The sequence below is a fragment of the Rhinichthys klamathensis genome, unplaced genomic scaffold, assembly GCF_029890125.1.
Source record: "Rhinichthys klamathensis goyatoka isolate OS25496 unplaced genomic scaffold, OSU_Roscu_1.1 h1tg000438l_1, whole genome shotgun sequence".
In the NCBI taxonomy this organism is placed as follows: domain Eukaryota; kingdom Metazoa; phylum Chordata; class Actinopteri; order Cypriniformes; family Leuciscidae; genus Rhinichthys; species Rhinichthys klamathensis.
In genome coordinates this window covers 978,708-1,003,923 of record NW_026606934.1, presented here as the reverse complement: position 1 = coordinate 1,003,923, position 25,216 = coordinate 978,708, and the positions used below count along the sequence as shown (strand labels likewise).

Here is a 25,216-nt window from a genome sequence, read left to right as displayed (position 1 = left end):
AATTAGAATATTGTGAAAAGGTTTTCATAAGCCATAATTAATTTATTATGAAATATAGTTTTAATTCAGGGAGAGCCACTGTAAAAAGGGATCAGTTGACTTAAACTTAAAATTTAGGAAATCCGTTGTCTTAAAATTATTAAGTAAATAAACTTCATGCTTGATCGAGGTCATTTTTTAATTAAGCATTACGTTTATTTACAGGTGAAATTCGAAAAATTAGAATATCGTGCAAAAGTTCTTTTATTTCAGTAATTCAACTTAAAAGGTGAAACTAATATATTATATAGACTCATTAAGTATGATATCTCAAGCCTTTATTTGTTATAATTTTGATGATTAGTTTACAGCTTATGAAAACCTTTTTACAATATTCTGATTTTGAATTTGGGGTTTTCATAAGCTATATAATCATCAACATTATAACAAATAAAGGCTTGAAATATCTCACTTTGATTATCCCGGGGGCAAGTATATTTGTGTTATTTAACATATGTATTAAAAGAAATGCATTTCACTGTTTTTATTAATTTTGAGGAATACTGAATCTGCTTTTGTGCAAGTGATATGAGTAAATGCATGTTCACGTTTAGCTTAAATCTACAGTAATCGGAGCTGTCAGTCAGTACATGGGAAAACATCATAACTTTGCAGTCAGTAATATCTGTATAGGCAGCATCAAAAATAAACTGAGCTTTAATTACATCATTTCGCTGCCAAAAAGCTGTATAAACAATTCTTGCAACACAGGCAGAACGAATTTCTGTGTAAATGTTTATAAATGTGTTCTTAGAATAAGCATAAACATAAGCAAAGGAAACTCACTTACATTGTTTTTATAGATCTGGGTCACGCATTTCAGATTCTTAAACCTTTGACTGACTGACTGAGTTATGCAACAGAAAGGCTGTGGATTACAGGTAATAATGTTATTAATAATGTTCAGTTTCTCGCACCGATCGTTCACTTCATAAGACCTCAATGTGTCGTCAGGAGCCACGAGTATTCATTTAATATGTTTTTTTTATTCAAGCCGTCGACTTGCATTATATGCTTATATATTTCAGCTAAAACTCTTCTTTTCTGTTCTACTGAAGAAAAAGAAAGACATCTACATCTCGACGGCCCGAGGGAGAGTTATTAACAGCAAATGTTCATTTTTGTGTGAACGATCCCTTTAACCAGGGTTGTGAGTAATGCATTACAAGTAACGCAAGTTACATAATCAGATTACCTACTAAAGTAACATTACTTTTTAAATTTACAACATTCAAACAACCCATAACTTTGTAAATACATGAAGTCATTAGTGTCTACTTAATATCTGATAACACTTCATTTTGATGTCACTCTGCTGACTATAAGTAACTTTGCAACTACAGTCAAACCAAAAATGTATTCAGACACCTTCAACATTTCTCACATTATCGCAGTTTATTCACTATAGTTTAGAAAATGGTAATAAAATATGAGCAGAACTCAGTTGATATTTGACTGGTTGTGTCCGTCCTTCTGTTGAACTCACACATGAATTATGTTGAATATCTGTCAGCTGTTAAATTTAACTCCACAATTAGATAATACCAGTTTAGCTCAACCAGTGACCAAGCAATGCTTCATGTTGTTCAGTGTGTGTGTAAAAAGAGCATTAGCAATTACAGAAAACACACTTTGATCAGCTCAAAGTGTCCGAATCATTTTTGCTCCCAAATTTGTATAAATTTTACACTGTATAAAGAATTTTTGGGTATAATATGTCATAGTTTGCTTTATTTTGCTCTCCTCCTTACATAAATGAACTATAGTGTCCTGCACACACTAGTAAACAAAAATAAAAAATGATATCTGGTGTCTGAATAATTTTTGGTTTGACTGTAGATGCAAAGTTGCTTAAAGTCAGCAGAATGACATCAAAAATAAGTGTTATCAGAAGTAGACATTGACATTTTATTGAAGTGCAACCTCAGGGGTCAAACGTTTGAGATGTAAACCAGTCAACCTTTGACCTTTTGACCAGGCCAATGGTCTGCCGTTACATAAGAGCAGACTCTAAAGGATTGTGGCGTTTCATAAAGGATCCCATGAGCCGTCTGGTATTTGATGTCGTCAGCATGATAACAAAACCGAATCAATCGGCTTCAGTCTCTCAGACGTCATATCTCAGCTTGACAATCTCTCTAAGAAAATATTACACATGCAAATGTTACAAAATACAGGCTCCAGATCAGACTGTGTTTTTAAAACAAATCCGTTTATCTGTGCATTGTGCCAAAAAAAAAAGAGATCAGTATCCATTTGCATGCAATAATATTTAGTGTTGTTGTGATGGGGTTTCCTGCCAAACGCGCTCTGTGTCGGCTCACCGTTTGTTTTTGGTGCTTTCCATGAACTGAGGAATAGAAATGCATCCAATTTTCTTCTTTAATTTATGCCCTATACTTTTCTCTTCCTCTGTTCCAGTGCCTTTTCATTCGTGCACACTATAATATTTGACGTCTGAGGCCTCGGAGAGTTTCCTGCGCTGCTTAATCTCTCGGAAACATGCCAAAAACAATCATATTTTACCCGAGGTGTGAACTTGCAGTCATTGTGAAGAGTTAAAATGGCCAGACACGGTTAAATAGAACCCAAAACCAGGTTATTTTGCATTGTCTACACACAAAAACAAAGCTATAGCAAAACCAGTGCAGATTCATGGAGAAATTAAAATGAATCAGCAGTTTAAATTTGAATAATTTTAATGAAAATTATTATATAATAACCTTCATCCACATCTGACTCTTGATTACTTGTTATATTATATACTTGTGAAAAACAAACAGTAATTATTATGTAATATAAGGCTACTTTAAAACTTAAAAAGTGCAAACTAAATATGTTTTCAGACGCTCAATTGCGTATTTTACAATTAAATGAAAAGGTGTTATAGTTTAAATGTGTATTAAATGCAATTAGTTGAACTTTAGAGTGCTTTTTGACTCACTTAAATACAGTAATTTCATAATTATGTTAAACTAAAACATACTTTAATGTCATTTCTGTTGAAACTTGTATGTCATGTATTTAAATATATTTGCAATTACACATTTGAAATGGCGAAGTTGCAATTTAGTACATTTAAAACAAAAGTATAATCAAGTCCATGTGCTTAGTTGGCACGTCAAAATCAGTGTGTCTTTAAAGCATTATTAAACAATGATTAAAGTTAAACTTTTAATTCGAGCATGCAAAGTGCGCGCGCATAAGATGCCTTTTATTTCTTTAATATTATATTAGCACTACAAGTTCACATTTAAAACAATTAAGCTCTTCTTTTTTTACCCTCAAATCAGTATAATGACTGTTTTTTCTTATTATTTTACTTGAATAAATTGAATTTAAATGAAAATAACATGGTACAAAAACAGTAATGGTTTATAGCGGCCATCTGTCTAATATACAGGAAGGCTTTTTTTTCCTCGCAGCGACAATACACTGCTTTTCTTTACCGTTATATATGACTTTACTGACTTGCTTTCTTTTCTCTGACACTTTCTGGCACTCGTTCTTTTGCCTCATTCATCTCTCTCTCTCCTTACACACACTTTTCGTCCTCAATAAGCTCTTATGGATTATTAAATTACACTGAGAGCTGACACACATACATAAATACATGCAAATAAGCGATCCTCTCAGGTCATTATAAATGTCAGGGCTCAGGTCGTGATTTTTTATCATGCTGGACTGTGGGAATAAAGACTCTTACTCATTTAATTAGTCATTTAGCCTTAATCAGACACTAATCAAGACAATTAAGTTCCATGCATGGGAAAAGCCATTTGAAACTCAATTGCAATGAATTTAAGACCATTTAACTCTGAAACACTTGGCCCATTTTAGTCTAAAACATCAATGTGTATGATTGTTTTTCAATATAATAATACTCAGAAACAACATGCATTAATTTAAAGGTGATTTGATGTTGACTGGATGTGGGTTAGACTTACTAATTATTTATTTTATAGCTTTATCGGGGTTTTTTTACCTCACATTTGTAGGTTTTTATGTTATTTCTTAAGACTCAAGGCTGCATGATTTGATCAAAATACAGTAAAAAATCTGAAATTATTATTACAATCTAAAATAGTGTTCTCTATGTGAATATATAGTAAATTGTAATTTATTCCTGTGATCAAAGCTAAATTTTCAGCATCATTACTCCAGTCTTCAGTGTCACATGATCCTTCAGAAATCACTCCAATATGAGGATCTGATGCTCAATTTATCATAGCCTATATATATTATAGGTATAGTTTTCCTTTTATGTTCAGTGGAAGGAGGTAATGATTGAAATGCTCACAAAGCTCATTTCAACTCAGAAATAGCCTTAATGCACAAAGATCTTAAACGTACACTTCATTATTGAAGGAAAAACATCATCTAACCCCTCTCTGATGGGAATGAGAAGTATTTTTTGGACACATCATTTAAATGTCGAGGTGTGGAAATATAATCATCGCTCATGCTCATCATGGACATCTAGAAAGTGTGTTGCTTTATGGTGTCCTATTTGCACAGGTTTGTTCCGTGTTGTTCCTCCCTTTCTCTCTCGTTTAAGGCCCTTCTGTGTGCCATGCATCGGCTTTCATCCTAGTACTTTGAAACAGATCATCTGATCCATGTTGCATGCTGGTATCTCTCTCTCTCTCTCTCTCTCTCTCTCTCTCTCTCTCTCTCTCTCTCTCTCTCTCTCTCCACTCTTGTTTCACTCCTATAATGAGCTCCTGTGTGCATTTTTCGTCACTCCTTGTTTCAAAGAAAAGCTCATTATAATCCCCTGCTTTTTCAGTTTGTCTTGCATGATCACACGTTGATCTGATTGGTTACAAGGTAGTTTGTGACGTCAGAAACACCAGCGATTTCAAACCGTGTTTTTGAGACTGTCTTTGGTTCACTGCAGTTTTAAGCAGAAAATACTCAGCAATGCTGTCGACTTGTGAATTTACACATGGTTTGCCTTAAAGCGTATTAAAAACACCACATAAACAACATTAAACGCTGGATAGAGGGACTGGAACAACTACAGTGTTTGAGGGCGGGGCGAAATGAACGCTGTTCTCGTTTAGCCAATGAAGACCAAGACTGGCATTATGCAAATTTGTTAAACTGTTTCTTTAGGTTGTAAGAATCGCTTCTTTCTTTTGGGAGACAATCATTCATTTCATCTACACTTTGATCTTTGAAACTTTGCAGACCTTTTACATTCATAAACAGCTGCTTTACACCAGTAGCGTAGGCAGAAATTTTATTTTGGGTGGGCCAGTGAAAATGTGAGTGGGCCTATAGTTTTTCATAGAAAAAAATTACTTCAGTAATAATTAACCTTAGAGAGTAGAAAAATGAATCGACAAACTGCAAAAACAGTTACAGCTTTATATTCGGCAAATCATCATGTTCAACCAACAGAGCTTAATCAAGGCTGGACAAACCAGTGTAGACATTAGACAATAACCTGTCTATTTTATTCAGGCTAGTCAGCAATGCAAAGACAGTTCACCCGAAAATAAAGTAAGCTAAAATAATAATATCGCTATTAGATCGGCGGGTAAACCCGCGTCGGGCTTACCGGGAGAGAGGGAGCAAGAAGCAGCCGCACCTGACTAGCCTTCTCCTGGGGTAATGAGTCTGAAAAACTGGGACTCGGTAGTTGAAGGCAGTGGCGTGTCTTCTTCCTCAACTCTTGCTTTTTTCAAATAGCACATTAAAGAAAGTTGTTTAGCCATTATTGTGGCGCCGACGCCGCTGTGAGTTTTCCTGTCGGAACCCCCAGCAACCATAGCAACCAATAACGTTCCGGAGAGAGTCTACAACTTGCTTCGACAGTTCCGTTTTATTCGGAAAACGAATTAAACACACACAGCAGTCAACAATAAATCAGGTATATATTAATATATTTTCTTAAATACATTTGAATAAAAATAAACTAAAAATGTATTTTTATCAAACTTGCCTGGGCGGGCCAGTGAGTAATGTGGGCGGGCCAGTGCCGCCCTGGCCCAATACTGGCTACGCCCCTGCTTTACACACTGAAAGGTAATATTCCAAAAAAGCATATAGGGTATTAATAACATAAGCAACATTTAGCAATACATTTGCTACATGATTTAGTCTTCGTTCATGTTGGCTCAGGTACATTATTAGATACAACGTTTCATTTTAATAATGTGTTAGTAAATGTTAAAATTAACATTTAACTAATTTGCTTTAGAAGTATTGTTAGTTTACGTTAATGTTATCAAATGCAACCACATTGTAAAGTGTTACCAGATCATTTAAGGAATATTGCACTGTTTCGGTGAAAGGTAAACACTAGGTGTCGTAAAGCGGCGCGTAATTCAGCGTTTCAGAGTCAAATATGCCGCTAATACCGCGCACATCTAACTTTCTGTGAAGAGAGAGAGAGAGAGAGAGAGAGAGAGAGAGATTTGGCAATATTGTATGATACAGTCATGCCAATAAAGCAATTTTGAATTGAATTGAGAGAGAGAGAGAGAGAGAGAGATAGAGAGAGAGAGAGAGGTCTGTACTGAAATGACTAAAATCAACCAAATTACTTAAAAGAAACCTGCCTCACTGCTGAAAAAAATAATACTTAAGTCAATAAGATAGGCTATTTTATTGATTTAATTGTGAAACAGAAAGAGCTTTCCATATATAGCTATTAAAATAAAATCTGGACTACATTTGTTCATTTTACCTTATGTGTTTGCTTAGCCAATGCATTTGTGTGTGTTTTTCTGCCTCTATTGCTGTGAGAGATTTTAAGGCTCTTTGAAACGACTGACATGATCTGAAATGCGGTCAAGACGGTCAAGACCTGAGGGGGAAAGACACGCCCTAAAGCGCCTGTCAGCCAATCAGAATCAAGCATGCCAGAGCGCGCTGGTATAAAAGCGTCGTGCTCGAGCAGCTCAGATTCACTTGCGCCGCGGTGTGGCGATGCGCGGGCGCGCGCTTCTGTATTAGATGTAGACTGTAGAAGAAAACATGAATCACTGGAGCATACTGGACTCACTTTATTTGTTTTTAATTATTCTAGCCTACTTGTTACTCTCGTATCAAATTCATTTCAACCCTTATTTCCATTTCCATGAGCCGTTAACGCGTCTGTCCGTTCCCAAAGTTGTGATCAAGTGCAAATATGAACAAACCAGAACTACGTACATGATTAATGCCACCATTGCACGTTAAAGATTGACGCTATGTTTAAAAGACTGTTGCATTTAAGGAGAAAAAATGCTCAGGACATTCCAAAAAAAAGTGTTGTTGCAATGCTATATTTCAATGAATTATATGCACATTAAATCTCAGTTGTCCCTGTGAAATGTAGTGATAACTGGTGCAATGAAAAGTGACTTATCCGGTAATGTGGTCGACAATAACACTAACAGAGGCACGAACTAAATAACATAAACATTAGCGTGAAACACTCCAATGTATACATAACAGCAATAAAAAGAAATCTAAGCGAATGTGGTGGATCGTGTAGGGAATTCTGTGAAGTTATAAGACTATAATCATATTTAAAAATAATAATGGCATAATTGTAACAATATTTTACAGTACAAATATGCATATGAAATAGAAGCATAATTTTAACAATATGCCTATTTTACAGTACAGTACAAATAAACATGAACTAAAAGCATAATTTTAGCAATATGCCTATTTTATAGTACAAATATGACTATTAAATAAAAGCATAATTTTAACAATAGGCTATATTATATGCCTGGGAAATAAAGGCATATTTTTAATAATAGGCAAGGCAAGTTTATCTATATAGCACATTTCATACACAATGGTAATTCAAAGTGCTTTACAGTAAAATAGGCATAAAATAATATGCCTATTTTACAGTACAAATAGCCTATGCTTATTAAGTAAAAGCATAATTTTAACAATATGCCTATTTTATTGTACAAATAGGCTATGCTTATGAAATAAAAGCATAATTTTAACAATATGCCTATTTCACAGTACACATATCCTATGAAATAAAAAAGCATCATATTAACAATATTTTACTGTACAAATAGGAGATGCATTCTTAACCTCTACGCAGAAACATTCACAATGCTTTACGGTTAAATGACATATTGTTTTTTAAAATTGGGAACTGGATACACAGCGTGAAAGTACTTTTCCTCTCAGCAAATGTTCCTGGTATTAGTTGCACCAGAAAGCACTGATCCACACAAACTGACGCACCTGTTGCACTGGCCCGCGGTGACGCGCACGGGGGGCGGGGCGCGAGCACGTTTAAATAGCGGGTCTCCGTCATTAGAATCTTCAGAAGCAACAGCCACTGCAAACTTACGACCCAACCAGCTATTCTTTACCACTCCGGCTCAAAACCACACACGAGATAAACATGATCAAGAAAATGAGTCCTTCAGAGAATGAGTTCGACATCCCTGCGAAAAACTGCTACAGGATGGTCATTCTCGGATCCACCAAAGTTGGGAAAACGGCGATCGTGTCCCGGTTTCTGAACGGGCGCTTTGAGGAACAGTACACGCCGACCATAGAGGACTTTCACAGGAAACTCTACAGCATCAAGGGAGAGGTGTATCAACTGGACATTTTGGATACTTCAGGGAATCATCCGTTCCCAGCTATGAGGAGACTGTCTATTCTGACAGGTAAATATCTTATCAAATAAAACTAAGCCATAGAAGAAGCATTTTTGGTTAATAGAAGAACCTTTCAGTGAACAGTTCTAACGTTAAAAAAATCTAACGTTACACTGTCTAAAAATACTGGGTTGTTTCAACGGTCAAACCCTACCGTTAAGTTTAAAAATGTAATTAAAAGATTCAAATGTGGACAAACCTAGCCGTTGGTTTCAAATTTTTAATTAAACGGTTGGGTTTGTCCATATTTGAATCTTTTAATTACATTTTTAAACTTAACGGTAGGGTTTGACCGTTGAAACAGCCCAGCATATTTTTAGTGTAAAACGTTTTTTCCCACTATGAATATTTTTTTTTATGGGGGAGATGGAAATATTTGTGTATTTTAAAGGTTCTTCGTGGAACCATCAATACGAATAAAGAACTTTTATATTTTTAGAGTGATGCTGTTTGCTGTATTCGAAGTCAACATTTCTAATCATTCCCCCTCTTCTTTTGGCCACAGGTGACGTTTTCATCCTGGTGTTCAGTCTGGACAACCGCGAGTCTTTCCACGAGGTGCAGCGGCTCAAACAGCAGATCTACGAGACCAAATCCTGCCTTAAAAACAAGACCAAAGAGAACGTGGATGTGCCTCTGGTGATCTGCGGGAACAAGGGCGACCGCGAGTTTTACCGCGAGGTCCAACGCGACGAGATCGAGCAACTGATCGCAGGGGACGAGCAATGCGCGTACTTCGAGATCTCCGCCAAGAGGAACACGAACGTCGACCAGATGTTTCAGAGACTCTTTGCTCTCGCAAAACTCCCCAACGAGATGAGCCCGGACCTCCATCGCAAGGTTTCCGTGCAGTACTGTGACATTCTCCACAAAAAGTCTTTTAGAAGCAAGAAGGTTAAGGACGGAGACGCGTACGGGATCGTTGCGCCTTTTGCGCGCCGCCCGAGCGTCCACAGTGACTTGATGTACATTAAAGAGAAGACGATAGGAGGCGGACAGACCAAAGACAAAGAAAGATGCAGTATTAGCTAAAAAACCGAGCCGTTTAAAGCACTGCTACGGTTATTATTAGAAGCACACGGTTGTTGTGCCAATCCCGGTGACTCCGATAGAGTCGCGGTCGAACCGGTAAAAGTCATCGGCTTGAGCTCTCACCTCGCGACGTGGACGCGCATGTAATCTCGCGAGATCTCCTGTACAGAATAGCGACTTTGTTCTGTTCAGTCTGAGCGCTGTGTGATGTGGCTTACAAGTATCAACTCCATGCTTAAAAATGTGCTTTGTTAAACATTTGCCTTTTTTGGGTGCTGAACGGAGTTGCAATGTCATCTGTTTACTTTTTTTTTTTTTTTTTTTGGTTAAACTTTATCACAAAGAAATCAACTTGAATGTTTTATTGCATTTTGAACAATTTTTTTTATTGTCAATGAATGTATATTTATTCTTCTATGTCATTGTTGAATTGAACACATTGGAAAACTTGAAATAAAAGACTGTCAAGAATATGCATGTTTCCTCGTCACTTTCTAAAGCATTTATCTATGTTCTTACAGGCCTACGACTGCAGTGGCTAAATCTAATAAAGTCCAGATATTTCCTTTAATAATCTGGTGCTGTTCGGTCAATTTTTATAGTTTTACAAAAAAAATTTGCCACTTGCTGTATGAACACGCAAAAATCATGGACATGATTTGAAAAGGTTAAATGTTCTTAAAAAATATTCTCACTTGTATTGTTCAGTCAAATGAATAAAATATAGTACGATATTTCATTGAAATAAACAAAAATAGTCATTTTTGACCAACACATGAACAAGGGCTTAAAACTGCAGAACAATCTGAAAATACCTTAGGACACTAAAATATGGTTTCATATAAACTTGCAGCTTAAGCCTATCCAGATATATTTAAAATGTAGTAATCTGAAGGGGAAAAAAAACTAAGATGCACAAACTGTTGTCATTTGTTGTGTGCCCATGCCAGCAAAACCGACTTGAAAATGATCTATTATGGCTTGAGTCAGAAAAATATGGTTTCATCTATCTTGCTTAAGCCCATCAAGTCTAAATATTCCAGTTACATTCTTAAAAGATGCAGGATAATCCCAAAATACATTATATGTTGCTATTTGTATGCAAACAAACACAGCAAGTAATTAATTAATCCATTATGGCTTGGAATAAACAAAAAATATTATTTAAAGTATATTTAAAATATATATACATCTAAACTTGCTGCTTAAGCTCACCTTGAGTATAAATATTCCAGATAAATAAGAGAATACCTTCTAGGATGCTCAAAATATTGACGTGTGTATGTTGTGCACACACTTGTTACCAAGAAAATGTACTAATGTGTTATGGCTTGGAATGAGTCCTCAATATGAGCACTTTTATTTTACAGTATACAAGCACTTATGTGTAACTACATGGGTTAAGGTTAGTTTTAGGTGCAGATTCAGGGTTTGTACCTAGTTATTACCCACTAATTATAACTAATAAGTACATACATAGGGAACAGGATTGTAAAATAAAGTGCTAAAACGGTTTAATCTACTTGCTGAAAGTCTATTGAGGATAAATATTCCAGATATATTCTTTAAAAATGCAGAATAACCTGAAAACACCTAGAATGCTTCAAAACTGTCTTTTGTTGAATTGCTTGTCGTTTCACTCATTTAAATGGTTTAAGACAGACGGCAATATTGTCTCAGCTCAAGTAAATATGATTTCATTAAGTGCAACTGAAAACCTCTACTAAAGAAGTGACTGAATTTAATGTACAAACTATGACAAAGGTAAAGAATACAGTAGCAATTCACCGACACTAAACATGATGTTGCAAATGCTATGCCCAAAATAAAAATAAAATATATATACAAACAGTACAAATAGCCTAAGTAATAAAAAATGACATGACTGAATCAGTGTGGCCTCTATCGGTGTGAACAAGTGTTCATGTTTTCTCTCACGAAGGTTTGGGGATGTCAAACATGCACAGGCTCTTGTATTTCTGCAGAAGCTGGTTCTTGGTCTGGACCTGCTCTCTGAGGGTCTGTAGTTTGTTCTCCTGAAGCGCAGGACTCATGTCGATCCCCGGCATGCCAGAAATCTGCTCCCGAGCCTCCTGGATCTTCGTCTTCAGTTTGTTCAGCTCCTGATGCACGTCTGGACTGTCCTTGTCCATGCTAATGACAGGCGAATGCAGACAGGCCGTTAAAGGGTCAATTCACCCCCAAAAATGACATCATTGTTCTAAAACTGTATGAATTTCTCGCTTCTAGTGAACATAAAAGACGATATTTTGAAGAATATGGGCAAGTAAACATTTGATGGACCCCATTGACTACCATAGTATGGGGAAAAAAACACTATGGAAGTCCTTTACAAACATTCAAAATATCTTCTTTTGTGTTCAGCGGAAGAAAGAAACTCATACTGGTTTGCAACAACTTGAGGGTTAGTAATTGATGACAGAATTTTCCTTTTTTGCCGAACTTTCCCTTTAATACTGAGCAACATTAAACACATAAGATGCTGTTGTTTACAGAGTCTCGATAGTAACACGAACATACCGAGATATTCCTGAATTTTAACGATAGTTGCATTCTGTTCCTTGAAACATAAAATATGAGAATATTTACTTCTCACCATTTAATAACGTCGTGAACAATGGGCAAAAAGGAATAATCTTCCGCCTCCTCCACAACCGGTACCGGAGTCGCCATGTTTGTTTCACGGAGGTATTCTACGTCATCAACGCGCGACGGCGCCTCTGCGTAAACAACGTCACGATGGCTCTGTTTTTATCTATTAAATAACATATCTCATTATTCTGTCAATATTATATTATGTTATAATGTTCTACTAAGCTGGGGGTTTTCAAACTGGGGTGCTGGGAACGTTAAGAGAAGTGTAACAAAACAAAAAAAACGATTTCAATAAATAATACGTCTAACTCCTACAGTGAGTAGAAACAAATTAAATGAAAGCTAAATATTTTCCAAATTATATTTTACACATTTATAATATATTTTTTTGTCCATATTCTTTTTACAGTCTATGGTCCAGACAGCATTAGCCTACTGGGTCTATAAAGAAACAGTAATCTCTCATTATTCAAGATAATGTTTTTGTCATTATTATTGGCTTATTTATGTCTTGGTCATCTGATGAGGAATGAGATGCGCCTAATGTACGTTCCAGGAAACCTAATATTGATAAATGTTTATTTTTTTGCCCTCTGTTAACCCTTCAAGCCACATTCCTCCTGTAGATTAGAAATATTTGCTTTGGCATTTCTGTAATATTGATTTTCATGTGTCTCAGAAATGAACGCACCACCTTTTGTCTGATTGCGTGCATATTCTTATGCGGCAGATCTGTGTCTGTATGTTTGCCATTGCTTTATAAATGTTTTGTTTTTCATTTCAGTTTCTCAAGGGTTCCTGGAATCTGTTCCGCGTCTCAATCCCTTCTCAAACATTCACAGTGTTGTGCATCGACCAGCATGTGATAGTTCTGCCAGTGGCGTATTGAACACACTTCTATTATATGAATATGCATGCATGATTATTAATGTTCTAATACACAAGTTGACAACTGACATCTAGAGACATTTTAAATTTGCTTTGTTAAACATAAAAGAACATTTAATGAAAATATAAATATATGGGCTGCTAAATGATTAAAATTAATAGCATAAATAATCAATATAAATCTACATATTTTATCACTTTTATGACTTAAACTTTCTTTAATTATACCGCCTTTTGGTGTATTTCCCTGCTCTTTAATGCAGCGTTTGGACAAACACACAATAAAGTATTTTGGTTTATTTCTGTTTGCAGGCCTTGTTTATTATCTTGCTAAAATATGACAAACATGTTTTTCTTTTCTTTGTTATATAAGTCAGACAAGTATGTCTATTTTGCTCTAATCAAAATACACTTATTCATGAAACAATCATTGTGGTCAAATGAAAACATGTTATAGGGATTAATGTAAACACAATTTTCTAAAATTAGAATTTATTTTTAGTCTCGAGTGTTTGCATTACGCAGAATAGCTAGTTGTTATTGTGTGCAACTGCAACTGTGAGTGATTGCAATGGCTGTTTGGAATTCCAGGAATAATAGCTACTGTACAAAAGTACAAAATACATTTCCAACATTAATTAAAATCTGCCACTCAAGAAACAGCAGTTTCCAAATTGTGTGTGAATGTGCGTGTGTGTGGGTTTGAGTGTGTGTGTGTGTACGTGTGTGTGTGTGTGTGTGTGTGTGTGTGTGTGTGTGTGTGTGTGTGTGCCGTGCGCGCGTGTGTGTGTGTGTGTGTTAGTGCATGTGTAAGTGCGTGTGTAAGTGCATGCATGTGTGTGTGTGTGTTAGTGTGTGTGTAAGTGCATGTGTAAGTGCATGTGTGCTTGCGTGTGTGTGTGTGTGTGTGTGTGTGTGCTGTGCGTGTGTTAGTGTGTGTGTGTGTGTGTTAGTGTGTGTGTAAGTGCATGTGTAAGTGCTTGCATGTGTGCTTGTGAATGTGTGTGTGTGTGTGCCGTGCATGTGTGTGTGTGTGTGTGTTAGTGCGTGTGTAAGTGCTTGCATGTGTGCTTGTGTATGTGTGTGTGTACGTGTGTGTGTGTGTGTGTGTGTCTTAGTGCATGTGTAAGTGCGTGTGTAAGTGCATGCACGTGTGTGTGTGTGTGTGTGTTAGTGTGTGTGTAAGTGCATGTGTAAGTGCTTGCATGTGTGCCTGTGTATGTGTGTGTGTGTGTGCCGTGCATGTGCATGTGTGTGTGTGTGTGTTAGTGCGTGTGTAAGTGCTTGCATGTGTGCTTGTGTATGTGTGTGTGTGTGTGCCGTGCATGTGTGTGTGTGTGTGTGTGTTAGTGCGTGTGTAAGTGCATGCACGTGTGTGTGCGTGTGTGTGTGTGTAAGTGCAAGTGCATGTGTGCTTGCGTGTGCCGTGCGTGTGTATGTGTGTGTTAGTGTGTGTGTAAGTGCATGTGTAAGTGCTTGCATGTGTGCTTGCGTGTGTGTGTGTGTGTGTGCGCCGTGCATGTGCATGTGTGTGTGTGTGTGTGTGTAAGTGCATGTGTGTGTGTGTGTGTGTGTAAGTGCATGTGTAAGTGCTTGCATGTGTGCTTGTGTATGTGTGTGTGTACCGTGCGTGTGTGTGTGTGTGTGTGTGTGTTAGTGCGTGTGTAAGTGCGTGTGTAAGTGCATGCACGTGTGTGTGTGTGTGTGTTAGTGTGTGTGTAAGTGCAAGTGCATGTGTGCTTGCGTGTGCCGTGCGTGTGTATGTGTGTTAGTGTGTGTGTAAGTGCATGTAAGTGCTTGCATGTGTGTGTGTGTGTGTGTGTGTGTGTGTGTGTGTGTGTGTGTGTGTGTGTGTGCCGTGCATGTGTGTGTGTGTGTGTGTGTGTGTGTGTGTAAGTGCAAGTGCATGTGTGCTTGCGTGTGCCGTGCGTGTGTGTGTGTGTTAGTGTGTGTGTAAGTGCATGTAAGTGCTTGCATGTGTGCTTGTGTGTGTGTGTGTGTGTGTGTGTGTGTGTGTGTGTGTGTGTGCCGTGCATGTGTGTGTGTTTGTGTGTGTGTGCACATCCTGTCAGGTCACAGTCAGGTGTTGCTTTATTTGTTGAGCTCTGATATTCTAGAACAGTTTGATTGCTCTTTACCAAACCCTCTGAGAAGCACGTGGTCCATCAGTTATTACTCATTAATCACATCTCCTCCATTATTCCTCACACCGCCGGTACACACACGGGTGGTCATTAGCAGGATGTTTTGATGGAAGCACATTGTTTGCCAATCACATTTCCTCATTGCAATATTCTGTCTGATCCATATTCTGCTGAAGCGCACAATCAATACTTCAGTCTGTTTGCTTGTCAACCATTGAGAAGATGAAGTCATGCTATATGATAAATCATGCACATCGTACACTCTCACGTGTTGTAGTGTGTTTTTCACTCAAAGTTTCATTGTGGCCAATATGAGGATTTAAAAGCTGAATTATGAAGCTTATATTTTGTAAAAAGCACCAGTTAATCTCTTAAAGCTTGTATTATTTGAGCTGCAAACCAAACATTTTTATAGACGTTGTAGGGTTAAAAATAAATTAATTAAAACATACAATAAAATTGACTAAAACTTTGACTAAAATTAAGCTGGAAAATATAATGAAAAATATTATAAATTATTATACTGAAACAACACAGCTCTGCATAGCAAGCAAAGAAAATGAAGGAAAAGTGGAAATAATATTTTTGTGGTAATCGACACAATGCAATAAATGCTGCAACTCAAAAGTACTGAACCCAGAATAGTTTTACATAGTAAAACTAGTTTCAATGAATCTTTGAGTTCAAGTTCATGTCGAGCGCATGAAAGGTGCCGAGACAGTCTGTCCTGTCCTGATATCGTCCTTCTCTCTCGACTCACGCTGATCTCCTGAGAGAGAGAGAGAGAGAGAGAGAGAGAGAGAGAGAGAGAGAGAGAGAGAGAGAGAGAGAGAGAGAGAGAGAGAGAGAGAGAGAGAGAGAGAGAGAGAGAGAGAGAGAGAGAGAGAGAGAGAGAGAGAGAGAGAGAGAGAGAGAGAGAGAGAGGAATCTTTTGTTTTGCAGTCGATAGAAACACTGGAAACCTTGAGGAAAGAATTCAGTTTATTGGAAAATGACTGTTACGCAATTCAAATGGAATTTTAATGGTGTTAATAATTTAGTGCAATATGTGCATTGCCAAAAATGTAATAAGACCCCACGTGTTTACTCTCATCTTGTTGTTCTGCTATTTTCCTCCGGCTTCTTCTGAAATGTTCTACCTGTGGTTTCACACTCCAGTGGTTTAACATCCGCTTTCTGACCCTTCAGGTCCAAGAAAACTGTGCTCTAAATCATCAAAAACTACTTTTTGATATGTCAGCTAAACACAGTGAACACATTAGTGACCATTTGTTCTATTAACGGCACCTGTCAATCTTTCACCAACTCCTAGAGTCTGTGGTTTATGCAAAAGAGGGACTTTAAAACCCAGATCATGGTCCTCTAGTGAATGTGACGCTCCTATTGTTCAGGGTTATTATTGTCAGACAAAATAATGAAACTATAACCAATAAAAATATAATAAAGTGTCTCGCACACACAGATCATTGGTAAGTGTGTCGGATTAAAGTCCATTATAAAGCCTGAGGAAGGTTGATTGACAAAAATGTTGCAAATAAAATTTTGCGATAATGCACAATTTTTTTTCAAGCTTGTTAAAGACAATGTGGTACACGAACACAAAGATACACACACACACACACACACACACACACACACACACACACACACACACACACACACACACACACACACACACACACACACACACACAAACAAACACAAACACAAAGATACACACACACACTCACACAAACACATACACACACACAAAGACACACACAAAGACACACACAAAGACACACACACACACACACACACACACAAACAAACACACAAACACAAAGATACACACACACACACAAACACACACACACATTCCAGAGCTTTTCTCCCTCATTTCCTTTAAGAGCCACTAACTTGATGTGTGTGTTGTGCCAGTCTTTCACAGGCCCCTTTACAGCAGAACACACACTCTCACACACTCACACACTCACACTCTCACACACTCACACACTCACACACTCACACACTCACACTCACACACACTCACACACTCTCACACACTCACACACACTCACACTGTCTGATTGTATTCAAACTCTGCTTTGCTTCTCCATGACGTGTGTGAGTAGACTTACTGTTTCTGGCATGTAGTCATGAAATAGTTTATTATTTTTCCAGGTCTTCTTGCCTCTGAGTGTGTGTGTGTGTGTGTGTGTGTGTGTATGTATGTGTGTGTGTTTACGCTTGTTGCACTGTCTGCATGCATTAGTTTACATGAACAATGCTTCTAAAGCGTTAATGTGTCACAGGTGAAACATTATTATATCTTTTATGCTTCAAAGGAAGCATTACTTGAAAGTGTTTGTAAAATAATATTTCATTTGCTAACATTAGTTAACCTGAACTAGCAATGTACAATTGTATTTTTTCCCATATGGAAGTCAAACAAAATGCTGGGTTGTTTCAACCCAACTTTGGGTCAAATATGGACAAACCCAAACATTGGGTTAAAAATGTAATTTAAAAATTTAACCCAACGGCTGGGTTTGTCCATATTTGACCCAAAGTTGGGTTGAAACAACCCAGTATTTGGATACAGCCATTCTTCAAAATATCTTCTTTTTTGTGTTGAGCATTATTCAAATTAAAAGTTTATCTGTTAACATTTGATGAACAAAGATTAATCAATGCTGTAAAACACATATTTCTCATGGTTAGTAAATGCATTAACTATAATTTTATCCACTGAGTTCTGGTGAAAACTTTTAGTTTAAGATTTTTAATATGTTAAAACTCTTATGTAATATGCAATATAACTATTTATGATTCCTCCCCTGTTTCTAAGTTTGCTCAAATGAGACGTTGAAAATCATTTATATTAAATTATTATTAGATTTAAATGAAAAATTTATCTTTTCAATCATAAAAATGAAAAATCGAAGCATTTCCACTGGAGCTTTCAGACTTCTGGTCGCTGTTGTTATTAATGACGTGCCGTCTTATTAATGTTCTCGATTTCGTTTGCAGATCCATCTTTCTCTACAAACTCTTATGTAACGTGTTCAGAGGGAGGCTTTGCTTCTCCACGTGTGCGGGCCTGTCCATGTGCTGGTGCTGATGATTGAAATGCTCGATGGTATCGCAAATAAATTGGATTATGCATGCTATATTTGTGTTTGTTTGTCTCATCGAGGAAGGCTTGCGTGTCTAAACACTATTATCAAGCTATAAATACAAGGCAAAACTAAGAATAGGCCTACTGAGTATTGTGAAATCATCAGTGTTTAGAGGCGGCATCTGAATGAATCCTCAAGACAATGACATTAACAGCAGCAATCATTTTATATTGAGCATTTCTGAGAAGAGAAAGGGGACATGAATGCGTCCATGTGACTCACGGGTACCGAGTGTACGCCAAATAATGTGCAAAATCAGCTCCATTTTAGTCACAAAGCACTGAAAGAAATCAGCAGACGTGTGCGATCCACCTCGCTATAAACAAGTCCAGAATTACTGCTTACACACATTTTTGTGCTTGTTACACAACTTTGCCTTTTTTCAAAACTTTACACACAAATCCAATTGCACACACAAAATGCACAACACCTCACATATCTTGCAAAATATCACATACACATCTCAAAAGCAAACATTTGTCACATGTTGCAAACACCTTTGCCATATATTATATTTTTGGATGTATCATAATACACGCAGTTATTCAAAACCTAAAGCTCTTCTTTCATGATTACAAGATTGAAAGTATAATTGGCAGAGAGATGTTGAAAAAAGAAATCACGGTAAACACGAAAGCAAGATTGAAACCAAACTGATTTTTTTTTTACTGTACACTCTAAAAAATGCTGGGTTGTTTCAACCCAAATTTGGGTCAAATATGGACAAACCCAAATGTTGGGTTAAAAATGTAATTTAAAATTTTAACTTTCACTTTCAACTGTAAATTTTTTAATTACATTTTCAACCTAACATTTGGGGTTGTCCATATTTGACCCAAATTTGGGTTGAAACAACCCAGCATTTTTTTAGAGTGGGTTGTGAATACAGTATCACACAGTCCGAAAGAAAAGAGATACATCAACCATGTTTAGCTGGACAGAAACCAAACATAATTTATAGGCCTATTCTGATTGCTTGGTGTTCAGTAAAGCAATGAGTGTTTGCACACGTAAGAAGTGTGTGTGAGTGTGTGTGTGTGAGAAGTGTGTGTGAGGCTCTGAAAATGCTGGGTTGTTTTAACACAAATTTGGGTCAAATATGGACAAACCCAGCCATTGGGTTACATTTTTTTATTTACATTTTTAACCCAATGTTTGAGTTTGTCCATATTTGACCAAAAATTGGGTTAAAACAACCCAGCCTTTTTTAGAGTGGAATTACTGTGGCATTTTAACGGTTGTGTTTGAAAAAGGAATATCCTTTTAGATATTTGTACTGTATAGGCCTATTGTTAAAATTATGCTTTTATTTCATAGGCATATTTGTACTGTAAAATATTGTTAAATTGATGCCTTCATTATTTTAAAATAAAAAATAGCATATGATTATACACTCTAAAAAATGCTGGGTTGTTTCAACCCAAATTTGGATCAAATATGGACAAACCCAAATGTTGGGTTAAAAATGTAATTAAAACATTTACAGTTGAAAGTGAAAGTTGGGTTACAATTTTAAATTACAAAATTACATTTTTAACCCAACATTTGGGTTTGTCCATATTTGACCCAAATTTGGGTTGAAACAACCCAGCGTTTTTTAGAGTCTTCACAGCATTCCCTGCACAAACCACCACATCTTTTTATTGCTCAGTTATGTATACATTGAAGTGTTTCATGCTAATGTTTATGCCGGGTGAAAAAGGCGTACTGTTAAATGTATTAAAAATTCATTATTTGTATTGTACTAAAAACATACTCAAGTACATTTTTAATACATTTTTTTTTCACCAGGGTGTGAAAGGCTGAGAATTAGTGTATGCTTTTGCAGATTTGGTGTGTGTTTCTGGTGTTTGAGTGTAAGGGTTCAGAAATTGTGTGACAAGTGCGGATTTTGTGTGTAAGCGGTGGAAAACAACTGTGTGTGTGTTTCCAGCATGCTTGATATGATGGATGTCGCATTGACCTGCACGTCAGTCTTTGACATATAAGGAAATAAAGTCGTCTTAACCTCTCTCTCCTACGCTTTAGAAGTGATCATCCGGAAAGCATTCGCAGTGGCATTGGTTATTACTGGAAATAAGTGCTGTTTTTAATGCAGTTTTCTTCCATAGAAGTCAATGGGGTCCATAACTCATATTTTTTCAAAATATCCTCTTTTATGTTCAACAGAAGAGAGGAACTTCTCTCTCTGATTTTTTAACATTAACAGACATTAACTGCAACTAAGATTAATTAATAAATGCTGTATAATATTTTTTATTGTTAGTTCAAGTTAACTAATGCAGTTTATTAATGTTAACAAATAAAACCTGATTGTAAAGCGTTACCAAGGAAACTGTCATGGTTAAACATCACATTGTGTGTGTGGTGATGTAGGAGTGTGTGCATGTTATTATTTCCATAAAATCTGTGCAGTGATGGATATATTTTGGCATGTGTGACAGCGAGTTGCATTTGCACATGTTTATCTGTTCCTCCAGACAGTGGAGGAGAGAATCAGCTGTGTGTGTGTGTGTGTGTGTGTGTGTGTGTGTGTGTGTGTGTGTGTGTGTGTGTGTGTGTGTGTGTGTGTGTGTGTGTGTGTGTGTGTGTGTGTGTGTGTGTGTGTGTGTGTGTGTGTGTGTGTGTGTGTGTGTGTGTGTGTGTTTAATATCATGGACAGTTGGAGGCCGGTTACTTATCTAATGACCCAGAGAATTGAAGCACAGGCTAATTTTCCTCAGTGACCTTCCCTTCGTGCAACAGATTGTCGACTCCCCCTTCATCCACCCACACACACACACACACAAACACACACACACACACACACACACACACGCACACAAACACACACACACACACACTCTCTGAGTGTGTTTCAAAAACAAATATGATTAACCTAAATCCATTAATAAAAGCTAATTTGTGTAAATGTGTCACATAACCGGACACATCATAGCCCAGCGGATGCTTCAGTAAGTCAACACATCAAAATAAGTGAACTTTTTAAAAAAAACATAATGATTAAAAGCGTACTTTAAAGTAAAATGTTTAATTCAACATCATTACAAAGTGCACTTTTAAAAGTGTACTTACAGTAAGTGTGTTTTAATCATAGTCGTGAGCCTAGTCTCTACTCTTAAGTGGCCTTTTATTGAATTAATATTATATTATTTGCAATACAGTTTTTAAAAAACTTTTAAGATTTAGAGTAAGTGCACATTCAATGCAATTAACCGAACTTATTTTTCACAAGGAGAAGCTCTGCCCGATGTGAAATCAGACCTGTAAAATACATCGTCTGTGTCTAAAGGAGCGAGTTAGTCAACAGGATCCACATTTAGCCCTGTGAATCATCCATGTCTCTGTAACGAGCAGTCTTTGATAATAGCTATGATCAACTCTCAGCAGACGCAGATACTCAGACCATCTTGCAGGAGTCATAATCATATCATATTTAATTTAATTATTCTATTGATTTATTTATTCTGAAGTTGCGACTGATTCACAAACACCCTGAAATGTGCCACTCAAACTGTTAAAGTCATCATTTTATCCCTTAAAACTCATCTGTGATCACCAACATGGCTTATTTAAACATTTTATCCTTCAAAAAAAAATCTTCATGTCTCAAAATATCTTGAATTTAACTCGACACCCTTGCCTCATTTAGTATACGCGGTTCTATGAATATGCAAATGAGCCCCGCCTCCACTCACTCACTCAGCTCAGAGATCCACTGGTTGTCGATCACACGTTGATCTGATTGGTTACAAGGTCGTTTTTGTAAAGTCAGAAATACCAGCGTAATATTGTAAATTAATCAAATCACAATCAAATTAAACACAGAAATAATGAATTTAATTTATATGAATTTAAATATGGGCTATAATAAAATGATTTTATATAAACACACATGCACGTGTTATACAGTAAGCGAATTCTGAGAAACGCTGTTGACACTTGTAGCCAATCAGCAGTGAGGGGCGTGTCCACTCATGAGGGGGGCGGGGCCTGTGTTGCATAGTGGCTGCGTCCGAAATCGAGTTGAGCAGATACTTATTTTGAATTTGAGTAATTATGCATATGCACACCATATTTCGCTGGAAGTAGTAGGTCATCCAGGTACTTATTTGCCTACTCTTTTATTAGTAGTACTGTGAATTTGGACATATGGCTTTTGTCACATAGTGTTTTTCGTCTGCTATACAGTTGGGAAGTGTGCGATTTCGGACGCAGCTTGTGAATTATATAAATAACAGCGTTTCTCAGAAATCCCTTACTGCACCTTTAAATATATAATAAGGCTTATTTGGTGTATATTTATATACAGTAGGTTATATGTTGTCATGATACTGAAAACCCTTAATCGGCTCCAGATGAAGGGCATTAAAGTGAAGTGAGCGTCTCCAGATCTCCAGCTTTGAAGAGTCTCAGCTTTGATCATCCGTGTAGAGTCTCGAGCAGGACACTTTACATTCACACAGTCAGCGACAGCACTCTTTTGAGCCGCAGATAGATGCGTGCGTGCGTGTGTGTGTGTGTGTGTGTGCGTGTGAGGGTTTGTTTTGGCGTCATAAAGCGTAACTCGGATAAAGTTCTGCCTCGCGGGAATGCCGAGTCCTCCGTAATCAAGACTCTTCAGATAAGACTCAATCCAAACACACACTGACTCCAACAGAGCCTAGAATACATCCTTGAAATCTTCAGAATCTTTTTTTTTTATTCAGATCCCCCCCCCCCCCCAATATTTATTTATTTATATTTATTTTAGCATGTTTTTCGGGTTTTGTTTAAAGTGATTAGTTCACTTCAGAATTATAATGTCCTGATAGTTTACTCTCCCGCACGTCATCCAAGATGTTCATGTCTTTCTTTGTTCAGTCGAAAATAAATTAAGTTTTTTGAGGAAAACATTCCAGGATTGTTCTCCATATAGTGTCTTCAATGGGGTCCAACGGGTCGAAGGTCCAGATGTGAGTTTCAGTGCAGCTTCAAAGTCTCGACACGATCCAGCCGAGGAATAAGAGTCTGATCTAGACAAACCAGCGGACATTTATAACAAAATAAACATTTATATAGGCTACTTTTAACCACTAGTGCTCATCTTGCGTCTTTCCAACTAGGTCTGCATTTTGGACCTTCAAACCGTTGGACCCCGTTGAAGTTGATTTGATTGGTTGATTTAGTCATGTGGTTTCTCAGTTCTGTTCTGTCATTGGTTCCTAGTCTCATTGCTCTCAGGTGTGTCTTGTTAGCTCATTAGTCTGTTACTATTCATGTTTTCTTTGTCCTTATAGCTTTCTGTGCACTTAACATAGTCCACTGTAGTTGAGTTTGTAATGGCCATGTTTGAGTCAAGTCAAGTCCAACGTGCTTCAGTGGACTGTTATATATGTATACATACTGTATGTATATATATATATATATATATATATATATATATATATATATATATATATATATATATATATATATATCATTCTTTATTCTCTTTCTATATATAAAAGTAGGAAATATCTTCTATAAATTATATATTTTTAGAATTTATCAAATATATTTTTCTAATTTAATATATCTAAATACTTTGTTTATACTTTAAATACTTTATATATAAAACTATATTTTATAAATTCTCTCTCTATATATAATATAGATTATAATTATAGAATTTCTAACATATATTTTTCTCATTTAATTATTTAGCCTATATAAAGTATTAAGGTATAAAAAAATATATATAGGCTAATAATTCTTTAATTCATAGTTAGAAAATGGGCAACAGTGAGATAAAGGATAATATGGTACAAACAATTTACAACTTCTAGTTTGTGCTTTTTGTAGGACTGTCAGTTGATTAAAGATTCCAGTTGAATTAATAAATTGCTATAATCCCATATGTTATCAAATATTTGCAAAGAAAATGATAGATAATTCAAAGACATTGCATTAGTGTGGCACCTGAATAAAAATGTTTTTAAAAAGTCTTTATGGTTATATTTAATTGTTATATTACCTTTTGTTAAATCACTGGCCTAGTTTTTAATTGTGAAATTTTTCATAGCATTTTTTTAATAATTCTTTGCACGTTAAATATACAGCTGTTTTTTTTCCTTGTTCTTTTACTTCTGTTTTCTTCTGTACAAAAAGTACCTTGATGAAAAATGTCATTGTAACAGAAGAAACGAACAGAGATCAGCACGGCTGTTCAAAAGGCATCTGTTGGTTTTGTTAATTCAGGACAAAGCCTCCTTATGAATCATAAGCCGAGAACATAGTGAACACAGACCTCATGCAATTATTCAGCTCATTAATGCCATCAGAACATGTTTCATTTAGTTTCAAGGGCAAAACATCAGCTATTTGTGTGTTTAGTTTCTTACAAATTCTTTCTAATTATTATTGTTTTCACAGACCTTTTTAACAGTACTTTTTGTACTTTTCACCTTTCCACACCATCTGTCATATTTCCCTTTAACAAACACATCTACTCACGCTCCATACAAATAACAAACTTCCAAAACCCATTAATGTTTTATAAACTCTTTCATTTGCATTCACTCATCCATGAGTTTGTTTAGAAATGGGTTGGCATGAATTAAATATGATATATAAGCGCTTTGAGTGTCGAGAAAATTGCTTTAGAAATGTAACCAATTATTATAATTATATAAAACAAGATGAGTAAAGTTTTTGGGACAAACTTCGATGACAGCTGTAT

At 36.4% G+C, this 25,216-nt stretch overlaps 2 protein-coding genes across 2 annotated transcripts; one reads left to right on the top strand and one right to left on the bottom strand.

Moving 5' to 3' along the window:
• Window positions 1–8,251: 8,251 nt before the first annotated feature.
• On the top strand, window positions 8,252–10,164 carry rasd1 (RAS, dexamethasone-induced 1). Its single transcript, XM_056236106.1, has 2 exons — window positions 8,252–8,684; window positions 9,181–10,164. Exons 1-2 carry the CDS (start codon window positions 8,414–8,416, stop codon window positions 9,705–9,707), a joined length of 798 nt encoding a protein of 265 aa, XP_056092081.1. The 5' UTR covers window positions 8,252–8,413; the 3' UTR covers window positions 9,708–10,164.
• Window positions 10,165–11,597: 1,433 nt separating this feature from the next.
• med9 (mediator complex subunit 9) lies at window positions 11,598–12,446 on the bottom strand. Its single transcript, XM_056236111.1, has 2 exons — window positions 12,325–12,446; window positions 11,598–11,861 (listed from the first exon to the last, which is right to left on the bottom strand). The coding sequence occupies exons 1-2, from the start codon at window positions 12,399–12,401 to the stop codon at window positions 11,642–11,644; spliced, it is 297 nt and encodes a 98-aa protein (XP_056092086.1). The 5' UTR covers window positions 12,402–12,446; the 3' UTR covers window positions 11,598–11,641.
• Window positions 12,447–25,216: the final 12,770 nt, after the last annotated feature.